The 21099-nt window shown below is 44.3% G+C and overlaps 1 protein-coding gene across 5 annotated transcripts; it reads left to right on the forward strand.

The window, feature by feature from the left end:
• The first annotated feature begins 494 nt into the window (after positions 1–494).
• On the forward strand, positions 495–19332 carry NOCT (nocturnin). 5 transcript variants are annotated; one of them, XM_025268078.3, is made up of 4 exons: positions 565–1083; positions 13584–13621; positions 15985–16254; positions 17369–19332. In XM_025268078.3, exons 3-4 carry the CDS (start codon positions 15993–15995, stop codon positions 18190–18192), a joined length of 1086 nt encoding a protein of 361 aa, XP_025123863.1. In that variant the 5' UTR covers positions 565–1083; positions 13584–13621; positions 15985–15992; the 3' UTR covers positions 18193–19332. The 5 variants fall into 5 exon arrangements, with proteins under 5 accessions (XP_025123865.1, XP_025123863.1, XP_006079342.1 ...); XM_025268080.3 differs by lacking the exon at positions 13584–13621 and having other exon boundaries at positions 495–707; XM_006079280.4 differs by lacking the exon at positions 13584–13621 and having other exon boundaries at positions 751–1083.
• Positions 19333–21099: the final 1767 nt, after the last annotated feature.

Raw genomic sequence — 21099 nt, forward strand, 5'->3', positions numbered from 1 at the left:
GCAAATGTAAATCCAAGTCGTGGCTCTTCTAATAAGCCTTCTAGAAAATCCAGGCGTGTTACGACCTCTATCGCCAAACTTACATAAACTTATGGCACTGATCTTAATCTACCTTGTAAAGCTTTATGGTCTGATCTCTCTCGCCACGTTGGGCCCCCTTTGCCTGAGGATAACATTCTTGAGGAAAGGGACGTGGTCTTACTCAGCGTCGCCCTCGCACACAGTAGGGGCTTTATCGTGCTTAATTTCGTTTTAACGCAACACATCCCGCCGAAGGGGTGGAGGGCAGACACCCTCTGCCGGATTCTCACTTACACGCTTACACGGATGCTGTCTTTTACTCGGACACACACGTGTCCCCGGGGCCAGAGCCTGGAACGGTCTTGGGACTCCCAGCCTGTGGGCGTTTCCACTCCACCCAGAGGAAGGGGAGGCTTATTTCTTTAAAACTGCCTTGAGGGATACTTGTTATCTTGGACCTTCCACAGCCTCCACCCCATAAACAGCTGAAGATCTGCGTCCTCTCAAAGAAGGATCACTCCGGTTCTACGAATCCCTGCCAGGTCGCGCCGGGCGCAGGTCCCACGGACACCCCCTCCCTGGTTCGCTTGGTAGCGCCCGCTTTGTCAGCGCGCTGCGCTCGCCGGTTACCCTCCAGCTCCAGCCGGCCCGCGGCAGACAGCGCCTCCGCTTCACAGCATCCGCAGGTTTGTTCGCGCCGTCTCGGGCTTGTCTGCCTGCGACCTTCCCCCGGGCCGCGGCTGGAAGAGAAGGATCCCCGGAGCCTCTGCTCGGAAAGCCCCAAGAGTCTGCTGGGCTTGCCCGCCTCGGCTGGGCCCGCAGGTCGGTGGGGCGCGCGAGGGGCCGCGGCGGTTTTGGCGGCGGCGCCCGGCATGTATCAGAGCCCGCGGCGGCTCTGCTCCGCCCTGCTGCAGAGGGACGCTCCCGGCCTGCGCCGCCCGCCCGGCCCGCCGCCGCCGCCGCGCCGCCTCTCGCCCACGGCCGCACCGCGGCTCCCGTACCCCCGGCTTCTGGCGGCGGCTTCGGCGGCCCGCGACGTCGCGAGGTCGTGCTCCCGAACAGGTGAGTGCACCGCCGTTCCGGGCGGAGAACGCGGCGGCCGCCACCTGGAGACGGCGGGGAATGAATGGGAAGCCGGGGGCTGCCGAGCGGTGTGGTGCGACCGGGAAGCGGTGCCTCTTCTCCCTGAGCCGCCGTGTCTGCCCTCCTTTGCCGCCTTCTCTTGCCTGGGGCTTGCACCGCGTCCGGTAGGAGCTGCAACCCCGTGCTAGGTTCCCGTTTAATCCTTCCCGTTTGATGCCGCGGTTTCAGTATTTCTGGCTCTTGACCTAAGTTACCTTTTCCCCTTCCGAGGCCGCAGATTATTTGTGTTTTACTTATTGCGCTAATGGAACATTTTATGCAATATGTATATGAAGTTACACTTATCTGATCCTGTGGCCTGAATGGCTTAGGTGGTCTGAATTTTGAAAAATGTATGAACACGCCTTGACTCTTTGGACATCTACTTGAATTTGGGGGGAGCCTTCCAGTCTTAATATTTGCGTCATTATGCGCCCTGTATATCTGGGGTTAAGATCTTGTAAAGATGATGCTATCTCTTTGCCAAGAACCTGTTCTATAGGTCACGTACTCTGGATTTTGCTTGGGTTGCGGGGAGGGAAACGCCAGGCAGGATCTTACTTCCCTGACCAGGTATCGAACCTGCGCTCCTTCCATTGCAACCCTGGCGTCTTAACCACTGGACCCCCAGGGAAGTTCCCTGGATTTTCCCTTTTTTGGCCACGTAAGTTTCTGCCCGAGGCCTCAATACCGCGGCCACAATTTACATACAAATTAATAAAGCTTTTCTTTCAAAAGTGGGCAGTTTCATCACGCTAGCAGATATATTTTAGTCGTACTCAAGTTTATTGCTATTTAAGACGTATGAACATCTCAGATTGTTAACGACTACCTTTTGCTCCAAAAGTTTTGTGTTACCTCTTTTATGCCGCCCTACACGGGTTGCCGGATATTAATTCCCCCATGGGGGATTGAACCGCCAGGGCAGTGAAAGAAAAGGCGGAGCCCTAAACACTGGGCTGCCAGGGAATTCTCAAGTTTTGTTCAATGTGGCTTTCTTTACTGAAAGTGATCACCCAAAATGTGATTGAAGTCAAGATTTTAAACTCTATTCAGATGATTGGCCTCTATTCAGATTATTGGCGGATGTTTAGATTGAGACATTCTTTTTAAAATCAGGATTTTATTTTTGTAAAGGGACTTCGCCGGCGGCCAGCGGTTAAGACAGCGTTTCCACTGCAGGGGTCACAGATTCCACCCCTGGCCAGAGAACTAAGGTCTGCCATGCCACCCAGGGTGACCAAAAATAAAAATTATTAGGAAGTTAAACTGATTACTGGAGACTAAACTCTTGTTCTTTTTTTTAAAAAGGATGAACTTGACAGTCATTGAGATTTTCTTTGCAGTTATGTAGCAATTTGGCATTTGTGAAATAACTGTTAGAATGGAAAATTTCTAGAGGCACATTGTTGGGTTTGAGGTGGGAGAAGTAAAAGAAAATCAACTGGTGTCTTCTGTAGCACTGTATCTCTTGTCTTCACCTCTTACCTTAAATTTCCTGAAGGTGCTGGGGCAGAGTTAGCCAGTAGGTTCATTTTGGGAATACACATAGCTTGTGTAATACAGATAAGAGAGCTGTGCTGTTAGCTGGGAAGAAAGGTCAGGACATGTTGAATCTTAGGCCTTTGACATAGAAAGATGCTTAATGAACTTTCTGGAAGTCCCCTGAAATCCCCTAGTTTTAGAAAGAAATTGAAAGGATTTATGGCTGCTAAACTACTACAAGAGCTAGGGCAGTTTCTCATTTTGCTCAGTTTTGGCTTCAGCTTCGTGTTGAGAGAAACTCATGAATGCATTCATTTGCATATCCTTTGATCACTCACTCATTCATTCATTCAAAAAGTCTTTCCATTTCTGGTCTGTCTCACTCTATTGTGTTAGTCATTCAGAGGTGTCTGATTCTTTGCAACCCCACGAACTGTAGCCCGCCAGGCTTCTCTTTCCATGGGATTCTCCAGGCACGAATACTGGAGTGGATTGCTGTTCCCTTCTCCAGAGGATCTTCCTGACCCAGGAATCGAACCCTGGCCTCCTGCATTGCAGGCAGATTCTTTACCATTTGAGCTAGGTGCCACCTTATAGGAGGTAAAAGAATGTGAGACATGGTCTGCCTCTGAGTTTAGTGCCCAGTCAGAGAGATGGGTTTTGCACAAAGACCTGAGTGTTTAAAGAAATAAAACACCTTTTTTTATTCTCTTTCAGTTAAAAGTTTGCAAATGGCACAAGGGTGCTGGAGAGCATAAAGTCCCTTCCATCAGTGGTGATCATTTTGGCTTCAAAAAGTGGTTGGCATTTGAATTGGTCCTTGAAGTACAGTTAAGATTGAAAGAGATTAAAAACATTTTGCTTGGGAAAAGCCAGGAGCAAAGTGGAAGGTGTGAGGCATGGATGGTGGCAAGGTGAGAGAGGAGGTACTTTGCCAAATGTTTCCCAAGATTCATAGATCCTGTTGTAGACTTATTAAGAAGAATCGTTACGGGTGGGCCCCGAATTCCACGTTACTTAACAAAATGACAGCAATAAATAAAAAGCAGATTATTGTTATTACAGGCCTCAAGGTTTAGACATCTGGCTAGAGAAAGTCCAAGGAACTGAAAGCTATACTTTGCTCACTCCAGCATCTTTTGGGGTGCGTGTGTGCTGAGTCGCTTCAGTCATGTCTGACTCTTTGGGATCCTATGGGTCATAAGCCCGCCAGGCTCCTCTGGTCCATGGGATTTCCCAGGCAGCAATACTGGAGTGGGGTGCCATGTCCTTACCCAGGGGATCCTCCCAACCCAAGGATAAAACCCAAGTCTCTTAACATCTCGCATTGGTAGGTGGATTCTTCACCACTAGCACCACCTGGGAAGCCCCAATCTTTTGGGGAGGGGTGCTAAATCCCAAGTTGACCCTATTTGTTAATCAGTTCCCTCATAACTTATGCCCTGTGGCAGTCAGATGTCACTGGAAAGGTGAGTGCAGCCCCTTTGCAGTCATCAGATGCTGGGTTATTAGAGTTTAAAGGGGACCTTTTCTCACGGAAGGATCACAGGCCCATAGACAAGCAGCAGCTGTCACAGTTACTCGGTGGTCTGGTCTCATCTTTGGGTTTATAAATGCCATCCTCCAGATGCCACCTCCTCAGATAATGAAGAGTTGGCTGAATTACTGTTCTCTACCACTGGAACACATTGCTTTTTTTCTTGGTACGATTTTAAAAGCAAATACCAGCTCATTTGAGGAGGCGGTTTTATTTAGTATGCCCTTTAACAATGTGAGTAATCTGCTTATGAGAGAGAAGTGCAACAGCTTGTAATTATCAAGCTTTATAGAAATATATTTTCTTTGTAGGAGAACAAGCTATTTGTTATAGCATTCAATGGTAAGAGCTTAAATACAGTGAGTTACTGGGGGCTTTTGAATTAGAAACCACGATATCAACTGATCCGTAAGTTTTACTGAGCACAGTACACTTAAAAGGCCAAATATTTTATTGTCTCATGACTAATTGCATTGGAAATGAAGATCTGTCATCAGGATTCCTAGAATTTTGCTAACCACTTGAATGGTTATCACATTTGAATGCAAGGATGATGTGCATGGGTGCTTAGTTCCATAGTAAACCCACTTGTACTTTAATGAAAATTTTTGGATTTGATATTTTTTAAAAAATATTTGGCTGTGCGGTCCATGGGATCTTTGTTGAGACATGTGGAAACTGGTTCCTGGGGACTGGGATCTAACCCAGCCCCCTGCATTGGGAACACAGAGTTCTAGCCAGGAAGTTCTGGATTTGCTGTGGGGAGAGCAGCCTTCCTACAGGAAGGAGTATGACCTCAAGCAAAAATCGTAGCTCTCTTCTTGTCTCTATGTGATCTCAAAGCAGCACCTGAAACCTACCAGCTACACAGAATTCAGCATCAGTGTCGGGATGTGGGCGGGAGTGTCCAGGAGAAAGAGGGCTACGAAAAAATGCCTGTCAGATTTAAATGTCTTTATGAAATATAGCCCCACCCCGTCATGGGTGGGTTCCTCATCCAAGGTTGGTTGAATCCCCAGATGCAGATACCAAGGGTGTACATCATTATATAAAAGGAGCTTGAGCATCCAGATTTTGGACATCCGAGGAGAATCCTGGAACCCATCCCCGAGGGATGACTTTTTTTTTTTTCCCAGTAAAACGCTATCAAAAGAATGCCTGGGTCCCACTCAGATCATCTGAATTTTAGTTTCTGCAAGTGGGCCTTGAGCATCTGCTAGTTCTGATGTATATAGCCTGGGCAGACAGCCAGTGAGACACTTGCTTTGCTAAATGCTTGGAAGCCTACTAGAGGTTTCTTAACTAGTGTCCCCAGAAGTTAGTCTCCAGTAGAGACGGCTATTGGATTATGAGGGATTGTGCAGAATGATTTGAAAACTGCTTTTTCCCTTCGGAACTGGAGTAGTCTGAGAAGTCCAAAGTTACTTGGAGCCAGAATCATGGAGCAGTAAAGAAAAGTTGCAGCAGGATGTCCAGGAAGCGCCTTGTGCATCATTTTCCTTTGCTTTTCCCAGCCTGTCCCCCACTCTGAGCGTCCAGTGCTGGGGCAGGTCCATCCAGTACGGGGTACAAGGAAGTTATTTTGCATATCCTACTGACACCCTGGACATGATGGTTTTCTGTTTCCTTTATGTTTTGCTTTCACTGAGGGGGTTGCTGAAGATGTTCATCTTTCAGATTTTCTAGGTCAAATAGATTTGCTGAGATGTGTTCTACAATTAATTTCTCTTTCCAGGAGTGGTTCATTCTAAATTTTTATTTGGAAAATTTTCGTGACAATTTTAAAATATAATTTTTAAAAAATAACATGTCTGTTAATTTTGCCTCAGAACCGCAATCTCTTTGACGGTACTGATTATCCTCTAGAAGTTGAGGATTGTTTGTCCTTGGTGTTCAGAAGTTCTGTCAGGATAAACGTCTCAGCATCAGATGAGCCCATTCAGTCTAAGGACATGCCATTCTTTTTTTTTTTTTTTTTTTTTTTTGCTGTGCTGGGCCTTCATTGCTGTGGGCTTTTCTCTAGTTATGGAGAGCAAGGGGCACTCTCTAGTCGCAATTGACGGGTTTCTCATTGTGGTGGCTTCTTGTTGCAAAACAGAGCATTGGTTCTAGGGTGCAAGTTCTTCCGGAGTTGCAGCTCCCAGGTTCTTGAGCATAGGCTCAGTAGTTGAGCACAGGCTTAAGCTGCTCCACGGCATGTGGTATCTTCCCAGATCAGGGACTGAACCCATGTCTCCTGCATTGGTAGGCAGATTCTTTACCACTGATCCACTAAGGAAGCCCCAGGACATACCATTCTCTAGCCCAGGAAAATTTCTGTTCTGTTTCTTGAATTTTATCATTTTCATCACTATTTTATCACATTGCCTGTTGTCATATTATTAAACTCCTGCTAGACAGATTGTTGTCCATATGGATCCACCATCTGGCTGCTCTTGCATTTTTAAGAATGTTTCTTTGTATTTCATGAGATTTTTTTGAACATGTCTATTTTGCAGTTGTTTACAATTTTTGGACATTTTCTAATTCTCTGCTCCTTTCTTCCTAGAAGCCTAGTCTGTCTTTGTGTCCTATATAGTTATGTGAGCCTGTTTCTCCCCCATACCTTTCCTCCTGGGAGAGCAGTTTGCATTTTCTCTGTAGTTGGGGAGATTTGGGGGTCGGGGGTGCAGGCAGGCTCCCTTCTGTGTTCTCCAATACTTAGCTCACCCCTCCAGCCACACCTTCAGAAATATCTCTGAGGTCCACGGTCTGCTCTGCCTCCCTTCCCGTCCATCACTCTTGGGAGCCCTTCCAGGGCCCACATCTCTGAAGCCAGTTCTCCAGCTGGCAGAAGCCACCCTCTTCTGTCTGAGAGGGGAAGTGACAGAACTAGCAGCTGTCTCAAATACCATTGCTGAAAGAATGACCCTAACGATGGCCCCTTGCCTCTCCTGCCCTCTGTCTCGGTGGACTTAGCTTTGGGTTTCTTCAGAGCTCCCTTGGGAAGAGCCATGTTTAATTTACCTTCGGTAGTTTGTACTGCATTGCCCTCCACTCTGGGTTCTCTGTTAATTCACACCTGTCTCTGTCTTCCTGGAATTGTTTCTTAAGCCCACTGGTGGCGTCCTTTCTGATTTTAACCATATTCTTTCAGTCTTTAGAAAAATCTGCGTGTGTGTACTTTATTCCGGAAAGCTCTTAAGAATAATGTATTTTTGGCCTCATGTCTGATGACCTATTGTACATTATTTATCAATTTCCATCTTAAAAATGAGTCATTGGACTGGAGGTTTTAAAACGGCTGCCAGTGTCACTACACATTTTAAAAGATGATTCTTTTCCTACAAGGGCTGTGATTATTCAAGCAAGGCTATGGAAATCTAACTTTTCTATAGAGAGCCAGCTAGTATATATTGGGCTTAATAGACTAAATATCCGTTACAACTATTCAGCTCGGCTGCTATAGTGTGGAAGTAGCTGCTGACAATACACAAATCTTATTTACGGATACTGAAGTTGGAGTTTTGGATGGTTTTCACATGTCAGGAAATACTATTACAATTTCTTTTTTTCAACCATTTAAAAATGTAAGCAGCCATAGGCATCTCATACAGGGCACTGGGAGATGTATGTGGACCTCTGACTCACAGGAAAGAATAGCAGAGTACTCCTCAGCTCCGTATTTCATTCATAGCCGTGAACCCAGAGCTCCTGGGAGCGTTAGCGATGGGCACCAGGTAGTGACACAAACCTGATCGTCTCAGTTGGTGGAGAGCGGCTGTCACGCCAGGTTCTTTGTTTCTGCCTTTTCAGTTTTCTAGCATTTTGCTGGAAGAGTCTGGCTTGTGCAAATGCTTGGCCAGCCCACTCATAATCAACCACCAATTTTCACACGCTAACCTAAGTATTTATTGTGGAGGGATTTTTCTTTGCCTAGCCATATTTTCGAGATGAATCTGGCATGACTGAAGGACAGCTCCGCTTTGTCCAGAACACACTTGGATATTCTTGTGTCTGACTGCTGCCTAGCAAAGAAAGGTCACTGGGATTGTCACTGTGTCTAGGAGCTTGTATTTATAGACCTGCTAGGTTGGGAGACATGACCTTCACTTGATATCTCTAGTAATGCCATGTGCCAGTAAAGCGGGTCATTACACCGCTTTGTACACCTTGTGCTGTGCCAGTGTGCACGCCCTGACGGCGGTGACTTGGGCAGAGGGATGAGGTGAAATTGGACCTTTGTTAATTGCCACGCGTGCCCCTGGCGCAGCTCCATCCAGTCATCCTGACTGGGTCGGCACCGTCAGAGACAAGCAGTGGTCCAAGGTGCAGGCAGCCCTCTCCAGGGCCAGATCCTTTGCCAACTGTGCAGTCAGTCACCATGTTTATAAAATGGGGAATACAGTACCTGCTTTGCTGGATTGTTGGAAAGATAAGTGTCGTACATGCTTGGCTCTCAAATGTTAATAGCTGCTCTTTAATCCCAGAAAGAAAAGTAACAAAATAGCTGCCATTTAGAATGTACTAGGTATATATAGCTCCTTTAACTCTCTTAACCCTCACAGTAACACAGTGAAGTAGGTCATGGTGATCCCCAGATGAAGAAACAGAGCCACAGAGATAACTTGTTCAGGATCTGACTAGTGAAGAGAAGCCATGATTTCTGGAAACCAGTTGACCTACCTTGAGTCCATAAACAAGGCAGATATAGTCTCTATCCTCATGGAACTAATGAGTGAAGAACAGGGGTTGTAATTTAAATATTAAGGGTGACTTAAGGTTCTTACTCCTGGCTCAGAGGGTAAAGCGTCTGCCTGCAATGCTGGAGACCCGAGTTTGATCCCTGGGTCGGGAAGATCCCCTGGAGAAGGAAATGGCAACCCACTCCAGTATTCTTGTCTGGAAAATCCCATGGATGGAGGAACCTGGTAGGCTACAGCCCACGGGGTTGCAAAGAGTTGGACACGACTGAGCGACTTCACTTTGACTTTTCAAGTACCAGAAGAAGGCTATATGTAAGAAAAAGGGAGCCACTGGAACTTGATCCATGAAGCTGTAAGCCATGGGGACTGTAAATCTTTATTGATTTATTAATTAAGTATTAAATATATTGCATACCCAACATCCAAGCTGTTTTAGGTCGATGGTTGTCTTGTGAATATTTTGAAGGTGGCCACATTTATTCAGGAGCCTTCAGGGGACCAGTGAAAATTAGCTGCTGAGTTAGTTTTCTAACCTTTCTGAGGTGATTCAGCACAGTGGCCAGTGGGTGGCAGCACAGGCTTGCTGTTCCAACGATGCCTTCCTGTGACGTCTGTCCTTCAGGGTTTGGTGTGCTTTTCTCTTCGAGGTTTCCTTGGGCCCCGAGGTTGGTCAACTCCAGCAGTTTCTCAGGTGTGTACCCAGATAATCCTGGCTTTTGTTGTGTTTTTACTTTTTAACCAGCATTCCCCCCCCCCCCCCCCCCCCAATAAAAAGGTTAGATGAAAGAGTGGCACCGTTTGACGTTTTTGGAAATCTCTTCATTTGAAAGTCTGGCTTAATACGTGACAGCTGTCTATATCCTCCTAGTTGCTTCTCCGTTCAGTCTGTTGGGATATTTTGGTTAAAAGATATGAATCCAGTCTCTCACTGGTTATATAATCGGAGAGAATTATTTTAATAGCCTTTTAGGATAATTGTGGGTAGTCTTTTGTGGTAGCTTATATTAATAGTTATTTGCAACGTCAAATCTGATATACCATATCAGTGAACATCTTCTTGGTTATTTGGGAAGTTTGTTAACTAGGTTACGTGGCTCTTCAGATGTTATACAGTATAGAAATAACCTTGTTGCTGCTGCTAAGTCTCTTCAGTCGTGTCCAACTCTGTGCGACCCCATAGATGGCAGCCCACCAGGCTCCCCCGTCCCTGGGATTCTCCAGGCAAGAACACTGGAGTGGGTTGCCATTTCCTTCTCCAATGCAGGAAAGTGAAAAGTGAAAGTGAAGTTGCCCAGTCGTATCCGACTCTTCGCGACCCCATGGACTGCAGCCCACCAGGCTCCTCCATCCATGGGATTCTCCAGGCAAGAGTACTGGAGTGGGGTGCCAGTGCCTTCTCCAAAATAACCTTAGTAACTATCATCTCCAATCTTGTCAGAGAAGTTTTTTAAGTACTGGGGACTTGTCAGGCTCCTGATGCCAGATGTGTTTTACAGAATTTTCTCTGGGAAATTTTTCTCATGGGCAAAAATACTGTCAGCTGTTTTCCTTAAAGTGACAGGCTCACGTCTTACATTTTAGTGGATAAATGTCTGCCTTGTTTCTTGACTGAAGTTTGTTGGTTCTTTGAGGTGAAGACAGGGGAGAGTTTTGCAGTCCAGGCACTCACCTGAGTGCTGTTGCTTAAGGCAGCGTATTTTGTGTGCAGCACAAGTGTTTATGTGGACTTTCCTTTTTGTCAAGTATTAAAGATAGGTCTTCAGGGCTCCAAATTTAACAGAAGTACTTATTGCTGCCTCACTTTAAGGACATTTGTGGGTAAAGCAGGCAATTTAAAAAATGAATAATGGTGAAGAGCACAGTGGCCCCTACTGGAGCCTGGGGCCAACTGCCTGAGTTAATGCTGACAAAGCGGCGGTTTCATCACAGTTGAAAACAAGACAGAAAGGATGCCTCAGTGTTGATATGAAAACCCCTTGGCCCTGCGTTTCTCCAAAGGTGTCTCAGACATCCCTAATGGCTTTGTCTATATATGTATGTGTACTATAAGGGAAACATGGAATCTGGATGATATGTTTGACTCCCTCAGTACCACATGATTCCTTCTAAACCTTTCCTCATTTATCTGCAGCTTTCCTCTTTCACAGAAATCAGACTCCCACCATCCATCACTTACTGTATTTGTTCAACCACAATATACATGTAAAGCATTTTTGGAATTGCTGACACCCACCCCCCAAGAGAAATAGCTTTGCTAATTTGAGTGCACTTTCTTTAGTCTTGAGCAGTTAAAAGCTGTTTTCCAAAGTGACATGATTCCTTTTTTCCTGAAGCCCCTTCTGTGAATTTGTCATATATTTGTAATAGATTTATTTGTCAGAGTCTGCATTTCTTCTTGATCCCCCCACCTCCCTGTTGATCTTTTGAATTTTCGCATATTAAAGTTTACTCTTTGTGAGGGATAGTTAAGTCAATGGATTTTGACACAGAGTCATGTATGCATCACCCTATGGCTGTACAGAGTGGTTCCATTGCCCTAAAATTCCTTGTCAGCCACTGCTCCCTCCCTCAATCTCTGAAAACCATTCTATATAATTTGCCTTTTCTAGAATGCCCTATGAGTGGGATCGTGCAGTATGTAATTTTTGGGATCTGGCTTCTTTCACTTACAAAATGCTTGTGACTTGTTCCCCTTTATTGTGTACTATTTTGTGTGATTGTATACATTTACACATTGAGGGACATCTTTGCTTCCAGTTCAGGCATTTATTAATACAATTGTGTATATACATTTGCGTACATATTTTTGAATGAACTTAAGTTTAAGCTCACTTAGGTAAATCCCTAGGGGCATGAGTTCTTTATTTATTTTAAACACTCCCAGACTGTCTTCCAGTGGGGCTGTACATGGGAAGCAGTAGGTGGGAGTTTATGAAGGGATGGGTATTGTTTAAATATTTGATAGGCTCACCAGCGAGAGCCATCAAGGCCTAGGCCTTTTTTCTGGGCAGATGTTAACTTACTTCGTTATCTTTGCTGCTCTAGTTGGAATCACTTCCACAGAGCTGAAGGGGAGAGGTGGGGCCAGGCCTGCCCCAGGCAGGACCTGCACAGACCAGCACTGTTCTTAACTGAGGTTCAATAGCTTTCGCAAATAAAGGCTTCTCAGTGTGTTGTATGCCTTTGGTCTACATCCAGAGCACTGAAGTGGCTGGTTTTGACACTGGTTCAGGTTTATAATTCTTTCGGGGGAGGACTTGTCAGCTCCCTCATGCCGTCACGCCTGAAGCCTGCTTGATGGGTTTCTTCCTCTAATGTGTCAGCCCTGTTAGCAAACAGACATGGTAGTCTGCTCCAGAGCTCAGTCCTTCTCTGTCAATAAACATCTCCCACCTGTTTCCAATTTGCACTTCTCTCCTGAACATCGTCATACCTGACTGCCACACTCCTATTTCTGCAAACCCTACCCGGTTTTCCTAACCTGTATTGGCAGCTTCATCCTTGTAGTTGCTCAGCCCACCCATCTTGGAAACTTTTTTTGACTGCTCTCTCATAGGCCACATCCAAGTAAGTCATCAACAAAACTTGTTGGCTCCAATTTTGGGTTTACTCAGAATCCAGCCACTTAAACTGGGCCTAGAACTGGGGCTTTGAGGCCCACATTGCAGTGTGTCCTTCCTCTTTTTTGCTGCAAAGCCTTTGTCTTTAGGTGCTAGATTGAATTTTTGAAAACCCCCAAAAGTCACAAATAAGGTGAATGACAAAATATAGTAATCCACTATTAGACCAAAATGAGCTTTTTTTGAGCTGAGCTGGCTTTAATAAGAATGTGTTTTCCTTGAGTTTTGTAGCTAACAGCCCTATAAATTTCCAAAAACAAACCAAAAAAGGACAACAGAGAATGATGAAATTAGAACATCCAGTTTAAGCAGTCTAGAGTAACAATTCTGATTCTACCATTACTAATGATGATCACTGCAAATAATTCTTTTTTTTTTTGGCTGCTCTGGGTCTTAGTTGTAGCATGTGGGATCTAGCTCCCTGATCAGGGATCGAATCTGGGCCCCCTGCAATGGGAGCTCAGAGTCTTAGCCACTGGACCACCAGGGAAGTCCCTAAATAATTCCTAATTGAATATGCTTGCTTCTTTCTGGTGCCCCTGTTCTGTCCCACCCCCACCCCAGGCTTTTCTTTTTTTGGTTGTACTAAATCCTCATTGGTTCATTCTTGGATCACATAGCCAGTGGATATTGTACTATCTTAATCTCAGTTAGACTTGATTTGCTCTGTTTAATACAGCACCACCAGTTCGTATATCAGTATCTCTGGTCATTTAGTCTAAAGCTACTTCCAGGGGTGGTTAAGACTTTTCTGAGAAGGGCCCAATAGTAAACATTTTGGCTTTGAGTGCCAGAAATTATCCTGTCACATACCGTGTGCTTGTGGGCGTGTATGTTACGTCTGAAGATCAAGGACTGTACAAAATACATCTGGCTGCAGTTGGCCATCCCCTGCTCTAGTATTTTCTGGAAGAAGTGCTCCTAGAGTCAGAATTTCAGTTTTGCTAGATGTAAAATTCTTGGCTCACATATAAAGCCTGACATGTTTCAAATATGTAACTTCATTTTCTTCTGGTCTAAAAACATTACAGTTGAAGTCTGATACTCTAACTTCTAAGTTACTTGCTGTTTTTGGCCTGGAGTCCAAGGGATTTTTTTTCTGTTTCTTTACAGTCCAGTCGGTGTTGGTCATTCTGGGTTGATAGTCTCAGGTATGTGTGTTTGTGTCCATGATACATGTTCTTTTAACCTCATAATTTTTCTTTCAAACCATTGACCTTTTTTTCAGCTTTATTGAGGTATAATTAGCAAACATTGTGTGTATTTGAGGTGTACTGAGTGATGGTTTGATATTTGTACACATCTTGAATAATTACCTCAATCAAGCTAATTAACATGTCACTCACATAGTGTGTGTTTCCGGGGGGTGGGGTGAGATCACTTAAGATCTAAGATCACTTAGAGGAGGGATTTCAAGTATGAGATACAGTATCCTTAACTAAAGTTACCTTGCTGTTCATTAAACCTCCAGAACTTATTCATCCTGCATGATTGAAACTTTGAAGAGTTTTCTTGATTTATAGTTTTTCGTATCAATACGTGTTTCATTTCCTTGAATTGGTTTTCCTGCTACAAGAACCTTTTATCCATATTTGCATCTTTGCTTTAAATAAGTACATAGTATTTGCCACTGTCTCGCAAGCTTTATCTCCTCATTTCTTTCTGTTACATGTTTTACTAATTCTTCACATTGCCTCATTTGTAAGTTTTCTAATTTAGACTACTTTGTCATTTTCTTAATATAATTATCCTATATTATAATTGGCTTTCTGGGCATGTCTTCCAGCACTTTCATTGTGTTAATACATTATACTGTTCCTTGTTCACTGAAAGGTTTTTCTTAAGTTTTTAGGAGGAAGTGTTGTTTAGTAGATAACGCCTTAAATCTTCAACTCCTGTTGGACACAATTAACCTTTTTCACATTCATTTTCGCATGGTACTTGCTTTTTTATCACAGCAACCACCCTGAAACACAGCTTGGAGAAGGTGATGTCATCAAAAGGATGCAGAGCAGTCCTGTTAAAACTGAACAGCTTCAAGCTGCTCATTTGCCTGGAGCCTGACAGATGTCAGATATTGGAGCCCTTGTGAGTTTGCCATGATGCCCTGACAGATTGGTCTACTGTTAGGCTATTACTGATGCTGGAAACCATGCTTGAGAAAACAGTAGAACTTTTTACCGCTTTTTGCTGAACTAGAAGTACAGAAGAAAGATTTTCAAAGTTGTACTGCCAGCCAAGAAGAAAATTTCTTTGGACCCATGTACTCAGATAGGCAAGCAAATTGATTAAAAAAGAAAATATTCAAGTCAGACATCCAGGAAACAAGTGTGTGCGCGTGTTCATGCATGTGCCTTTGTGAGAACAGGCTTGCAGGCAGTTGCATGTACACAGAAATGTGTGTTGGGAAAACTGGTGTTTCTTTGCCTCACTTTCTCATTGGGGAGTCGTTGAAAAGGAATGACAGAGCATGCTTGCATCTTGATCTTGATGTTTAAGGATAGGTCCTAGGGGTGAACACTTGGATTTGCCTTTGTGACCTGCTGTGTAAGGTGAATTCAAGGGCTTGCTAGTTTCACGTGCAATCAGCTTGCCAAACAATGTGTTTTGTAAAGAAAACTTTGTGTCCTTCAAGAGAAGGCAAGGACTTGGATGAGGTCAGGAAATCCAGGTTCCTCCAAACCAGGAATCTTCGACATGATTCCAAGCAGAATCTGGCCTGATTTACACAGTAATGAAGAGAAAACAAGGCTGACCTTTAAAGGAGCAATCCACTGCCTCCTAGTGAGGTGACAGATACCTCTCCCTTCATGTTAACTTGTTGAAGATTGTGCTCTGTTGTCCTTAATTATTATCCAGTTAGGGAAGAATCAGAAGCATCAGGAAATGGACCTAGACAATTCTTCCTGCACCACCATGCCCTCCCCTCCCCACCCCATCTCTCCCCCACCACCGCCAACCTCTTTTCTGATTTTAAAAAAATCGGGCAGTTAAGATTAGATTGCAGACTATACTGCTCAGTGATGTTCTCAGAATCCTATAGAAAGCCAGAGCCTGGATTTAATCCGGCTGATTCTTTAATCCAGCGTAATAGGGATCCGAGTAGCCGACACACTAAGAGCCTGCTCTAATGCCATCTCGGAGTAACCAGGCTTTCTGACATCTGGCTCTTTAAAACTGGCCTTCAAGTTCTCATTTAAAATACATAGAAAAAGGAATATGGATTTTGTTTACCCATGCTTTCGTAAGACTGTGTCTACAAATTATAAAGACAAGTCTCAGGTTAGAATAAGCCATAAAGATCAAGGTATTTCAGCTGTAGTATTTCAAGTAGTTGTCCTCCTAGAAAGCTAGAACCTGGGAGCTCCTGTAATCCACCCCGTAGACCATGAACGTGGCAACATCGGCCCCAGCTTCTGTGGACACTAACTGCTTTATCTTGTGGTCACTCTGAGTGAGAACTGGAGAAAGGCAGGAGAAGGCTGAGTGTGTAACCGTGTCTCCTTCCCCGCAGTGTATCCCATGGGAAACGGCACGAGCAGGCTCTACAGTGCTCTCGCCAAGACGCTCAACAGCAGCGCGGCGTCCCAGCACCCAGAGTACCTGGTGGCCCCTGACCCAGAGCACCTGGAGCCGATCGACCCCAAAGAGCTCCTGGAGGAATGCAGGGCTGTCCTGCACACCCGGCCCCCACGGTTCCAGAGGGACTTTGTGGCTCTGCCAGCCGATGGCCCCAGTAGCCACCCTCCCATTAGGGTCATGCAGTGGAACATCCTTGCTCAAGGTAGGCTTGCTGCATCTCTGCCCGAACTACCACCGCCTCCCTGCTTCTGCGCATGCCCGATGCACCTCCGCATGTGCGCACATGTGCGGGGGCGGGGTGTCAGACGAGGGGTTGGGGGCGGCTACGCCCGGGGAGCTCTCCCAAGGGGAGGTGGGGAAAGGGAGTCATATGATTTTCGCTGATAAATCGAGCGACTCAGAGGTATTTCTTACTTACATGTTGGTAGACTTTGCACATTTAGTGACAGCTTCTGTCTCCCAACACATCCAGATTTCAAGGCCCCCGTCTCTCATTAGCCTGAAACTTTCTGTTGTCTCCAGCTTTCAGTCCACAGCACTAAGATAACATTTGCCAGGGAGAAACTGAGTCTACTGAGTGGGCGATGTAGAATCTTCTGCAGGAAATGGTGGGGGAGGGGGGAGTTGGTCTGGGTACTCTGGCCAGATTCTCATCCAAACGCACCTTTATAATTTGAGGCCAGAGATGTTGCCTCTGTTCTCTGTGCTTTGAGATATTTGTTATGGTAGAAAGGACTCCTTTCCTGGGTCTGCTGGATTTAAAAAACAGGTGTGTCAGTCAACTTTGTGCAGTGCTGCTGATCATGGAGCTGTTGAAATTTTAAGAAGAAAGCAGGGTCACCATTTTCCCCTCCTTTTCTGGAATAGGGCATACTGAATGACTTTCCATAATTTTGGATTCATTTTTTTTTTTTCTTTTCCCAGATATAGGTAAAAGCTGCCCGTTTAAAATAGGTGTCATTTATGGTTTCTATAAAGGCCTAGTACTGGGTTAAATGTATTTAGTTCATCTGACATAGCTTAGATCTCTTAGACTACAAAGAACATTGTTTAAAGCCAAAACTTAATGTTTTATGTCCTGGAATATGTGGCTTTATTATGTCTTCTGTCCTGGAATAGATAGTTTTAATGTGAAAATCAATTCCTTGCTTCATGTGGATGGTAAGAGGTAATTAGTTTGGAGGTCGGTGCAGTAAGACAATCCCCTCCAGAGCACCTGAAGCAGAGAAAGTACTCTGAAGGTCTTGGGTGATGTCACACCTAAGGAGACCCCCAGGTATTTAGCAGCTGACAACTGACCGGCTTTTTTATTTCAGCTCTTGGAGAAGGCAAAGACAACTTTGTCCAGTGCCCTATCGAAGCCCTCAAGTGGGAAGAAAGGAAATGTCTGATCCTGGAGGAGATCCTCGCCTACCAGCCCGATATCCTGTGCCTCCAAGAGGTGGACCACTACTTTGACACCTTCCAGCCCCTCCTCAGTAGACTGGGCTATCAGGGCACCTTCTTCCCCAAGCCCTGGTCGCCCTGTCTGGATGTGGAGCACAACAATGGACCCGACGGCTGTGCCTTGTTCTTCCTCCAAAACCGATTCAAGCTGGTCAACAGTGCCAACATCCGGCTGACGGCCATGACACTGAAAACCAACCAGGTGGCCATTGCCCAGACCCTGGAGTGCAAGGAGTCCAGCCGCCAGTTCTGCATCGCCGTCACCCACCTGAAGGCACGCACCGGCTGGGAGCGGTTTCGATCAGCTCAAGGCTGCGACCTTCTCCAAAACCTGCAGACCATCACCCAGGGGGCCAAGATTCCCCTGATTGTTTGTGGAGACTTCAACGCAGAGCCCACAGAGGAGGTCTACAAGCACTTTGCTTCCTCCAGCCTCAATCTGAACAGCGCCTACAAGCTGCTGAGCGCTGACGGGCAGTCGGAACCTCCGTACACGACCTGGAAGATCCGGACCTCAGGCGAGTGCCGGCACACGCTGGATTATATCTGGTACTCCAGGCAGGCGCTCAGCGTGCGGTCAGCCCTGGACCTGCTCACCGAGGAGCAGATTGGACCCAACCGGCTACCTTCCTTCAATTACCCTTCAGACCACCTGTCCCTAGTGTGTGACTTCAGCTTTAACGAGGAACCTTGATGGATATTTATAAACGCTTGTCTGTGTCTTTTTAATCGCAGAAGTCTTAACCAGGGATGTTTCAGGAAACTGAAATAGAATAAGTTGACTGAGGAAGGGGTCCCAGTTTCTCTCACTTCTTTGTTTCCAGCATGCCCTTGGGAAGGAACCCCGTTAGCTCACATTTAAAACCTTTTCCATTAAAACCTACAGCAAAAAAGGTTTTTGCACTCCAGTATTGCTTTGCATTGTTTTCTTTCCCTTAGGATTAATTACATGTTGATCATTTAAGGGCATTATATTAGGATTGTTTTGAAGCTTTTTCTGTTAGTCATATTAAAATAGTAGACTTGCTTGAGTCTCCCATAATTAACAAGTATGCAGGAACAGTTTCTCTAGACATTTCAAGTTATTTATGTGTTTTTTAATATCAAGTTATGCATGGCAATATTTATTTTTTATATATTCATGTAAAATTAAGTAAATTATAACATGAACATGTTAAAACCATGCAAAACATAAGTTATAGAGTAATTTATAGTAATTTTCTTAAAGCTTTAAAGATGTTTTTATTGGAATCTAATAAAATAATAGTGTACACAAAGGAACTATTTAGTCTTGAGGGGTTTTTGTTATTTAAGTGGAGATACCAGTTCTCCATGATCTGTTCTTCATAAATCTTTGCTATGCCTCTGTGTTCTCCTTTATTGTGTTTCTTGAAGAGATTCCATGGCTAGTCTTGATTATTTAGTCACTGTTACACATTTCCGGTATTCCCTTGGAGTGCTCTTGGTGTTCATTTGCAGTCACTCTGCCGTTATTTGTATTGAATGTGCTTTGCACGGTAGATATATTTAGGAGCTGTTATGTGGTAGTGGCTAAAGACAGTAGGACCTTCTTTTTAGCGATGGGAAACTTCCTGGTCTGTTCATGACGCTGTGGTTGAGATTTACTAAGATAGCCAGGTAACTGGTTTTAAAAGATCTAGAAAGCAGAATATAAAAAGTTAACCTGAAATTCTCTTCGCTCAGAAATAAAGTGGTAAAGATAAAAGGTGAAACTCCTTCCTAATGAAATCCCAGAAAACAGCCCACTGGTAATAATATATTTTAACCCATGAGTTGTAAATATTTAAGATTAATAAATAGTCTTTTAAAGCTAGTGTTTTAATATCTTGTTTTTTTAATGCATAGAGAATCTGAGAATAAGTTTGGTCTTTTAATACTGTTATGTGGTATAAATCGTGCTAGGTGGCACTTTTACTTTTCTACACGATCCCAGACAGTCAGACCTTCATTTTAAAGTGGACAAAGGTGGCTGTGTAGTTGAAGGCAGCATCTGGTGCTGTTTGCAAGCTAACACTTGGTAACAAGGTTGGAGTCCCCAAAAACAGTTCCTCCAGGTATTCTGCATTGGAAATGCTTTTGAAACAAATAAGGGTTTCAGTATATATTGTACACACAAAATATTTGGAAGGAATGGCAAGTAGGAAGAACATATGTATCAGCTGTCATCTGGTTCAGATCTTATCAATTTGCACATTGAGAAGCAGAATACTGATTTGGACAGGCATTAAATATTGTTTACCTACCCTTAAAGCACACCAGTTTGAAATCATCATACCCATATCATAAGCAAATCTAGATGAGAATAAAAGCTAAAAAAAAGTGTTTCAATTGCAAATGTTTAACAGGCTATGGGAGAAGGGTGGGAGTTGGTGGGAATGCCTCTAAGCAAAAGGGCTCCTGGAAATATCACAAGTCGGTCACCCTTCAGCATTGCCATGGCGGTAGGCTAAACACATACTTCTGTATGCTTTTGTTGTATTTGTCTTCATTTAAAATGTAGTCATGTGAGCATTTTATGTAAAGTTTTTTTTAGTAGTTCATAAATCGTGCTAGGTGGCACTTTTACTTTTCTAGTCTTTCTTTTGTAGACAGCTCTGCCTTGTGGACCATCAGTTACCTGAAGGCATAACGGCAAATAACAAATCTCTATTCTAGATTTCTAAAGTATCAATATGTTCTATTACTGAGTTTCTTATTCCATGCCTATGTCCCTTTTGAGCCAGCTTTTCCTTTTATAGCCCATGATATTTTGACTGCGGTTATAATCAGTCTTCGAAGGTAAATTGTCCAGATTCTTGAAGACAGTGAGAGTGGATTTTTTTATTCCTCCATGGCTGTATTTCATGAGATCCTATGAGGTGGTAGGGATGACACAGTAAAGCATAATGGTGTGTATAACATTTAAGTCCCTTATTTTTGGCCCTGAACTTTGCATATGACATAAAACTGCTCCTAATTTAAAATGGAGCCTAGGGACTTCCCTGGTGATGGAGTGGGTAAGACTCCCAGTGCAGGGTGCCCAGGTTCGATCCCTGATCAGGGAACTAGATCCCACATGCCACAGCTTAAAAAAAGCTATGTGTCACAAGGAAGGACCTGGCACAGCCAAATATTTTAAAAAATAATTGGGCCTAAAAAGCCCAAATAATCTGAGCAAAGTCCCAGTGGGACTAAATTCTAGAAAAGAAAATAAAAACACACGCTGATAATCATAATTGATTTCAATTGGAAAGACATCCAAAAAATGTGCTTGAATAAGGAGCTCTGAACCTTTTTTAAATGACATGTATAAAAATACAGTACAGGCAGGCTTTTATCTAGAGTGGTTGGATACTGGAATGGCAAGAGGTCTGGAGCTGGGCTTATAAAAGCGAATTCTGTAGAAGGGCGGGCTGTAAGTAAAAGGACTTAGCTGTGACCACTGCGACACTCCCTAGGCCCTCAATTTTCTCATCCAGAGTATAGCATCACACCTATCTTGTCAACCTCAGATTTGTCAGATATTTGTAAAACTATTGTAAATTTAGGTAAGTCATCGAGTAAAGGTTTAAGGTTAAGGTCGGTGCTTCAAAGCAAAAAA

Source organism: Bubalus bubalis, chromosome 17 (genome assembly GCF_019923935.1).
Source record: "Bubalus bubalis isolate 160015118507 breed Murrah chromosome 17, NDDB_SH_1, whole genome shotgun sequence".
Classification (NCBI taxonomy): Eukaryota; Metazoa; Chordata; class Mammalia; order Artiodactyla; family Bovidae; genus Bubalus; species Bubalus bubalis.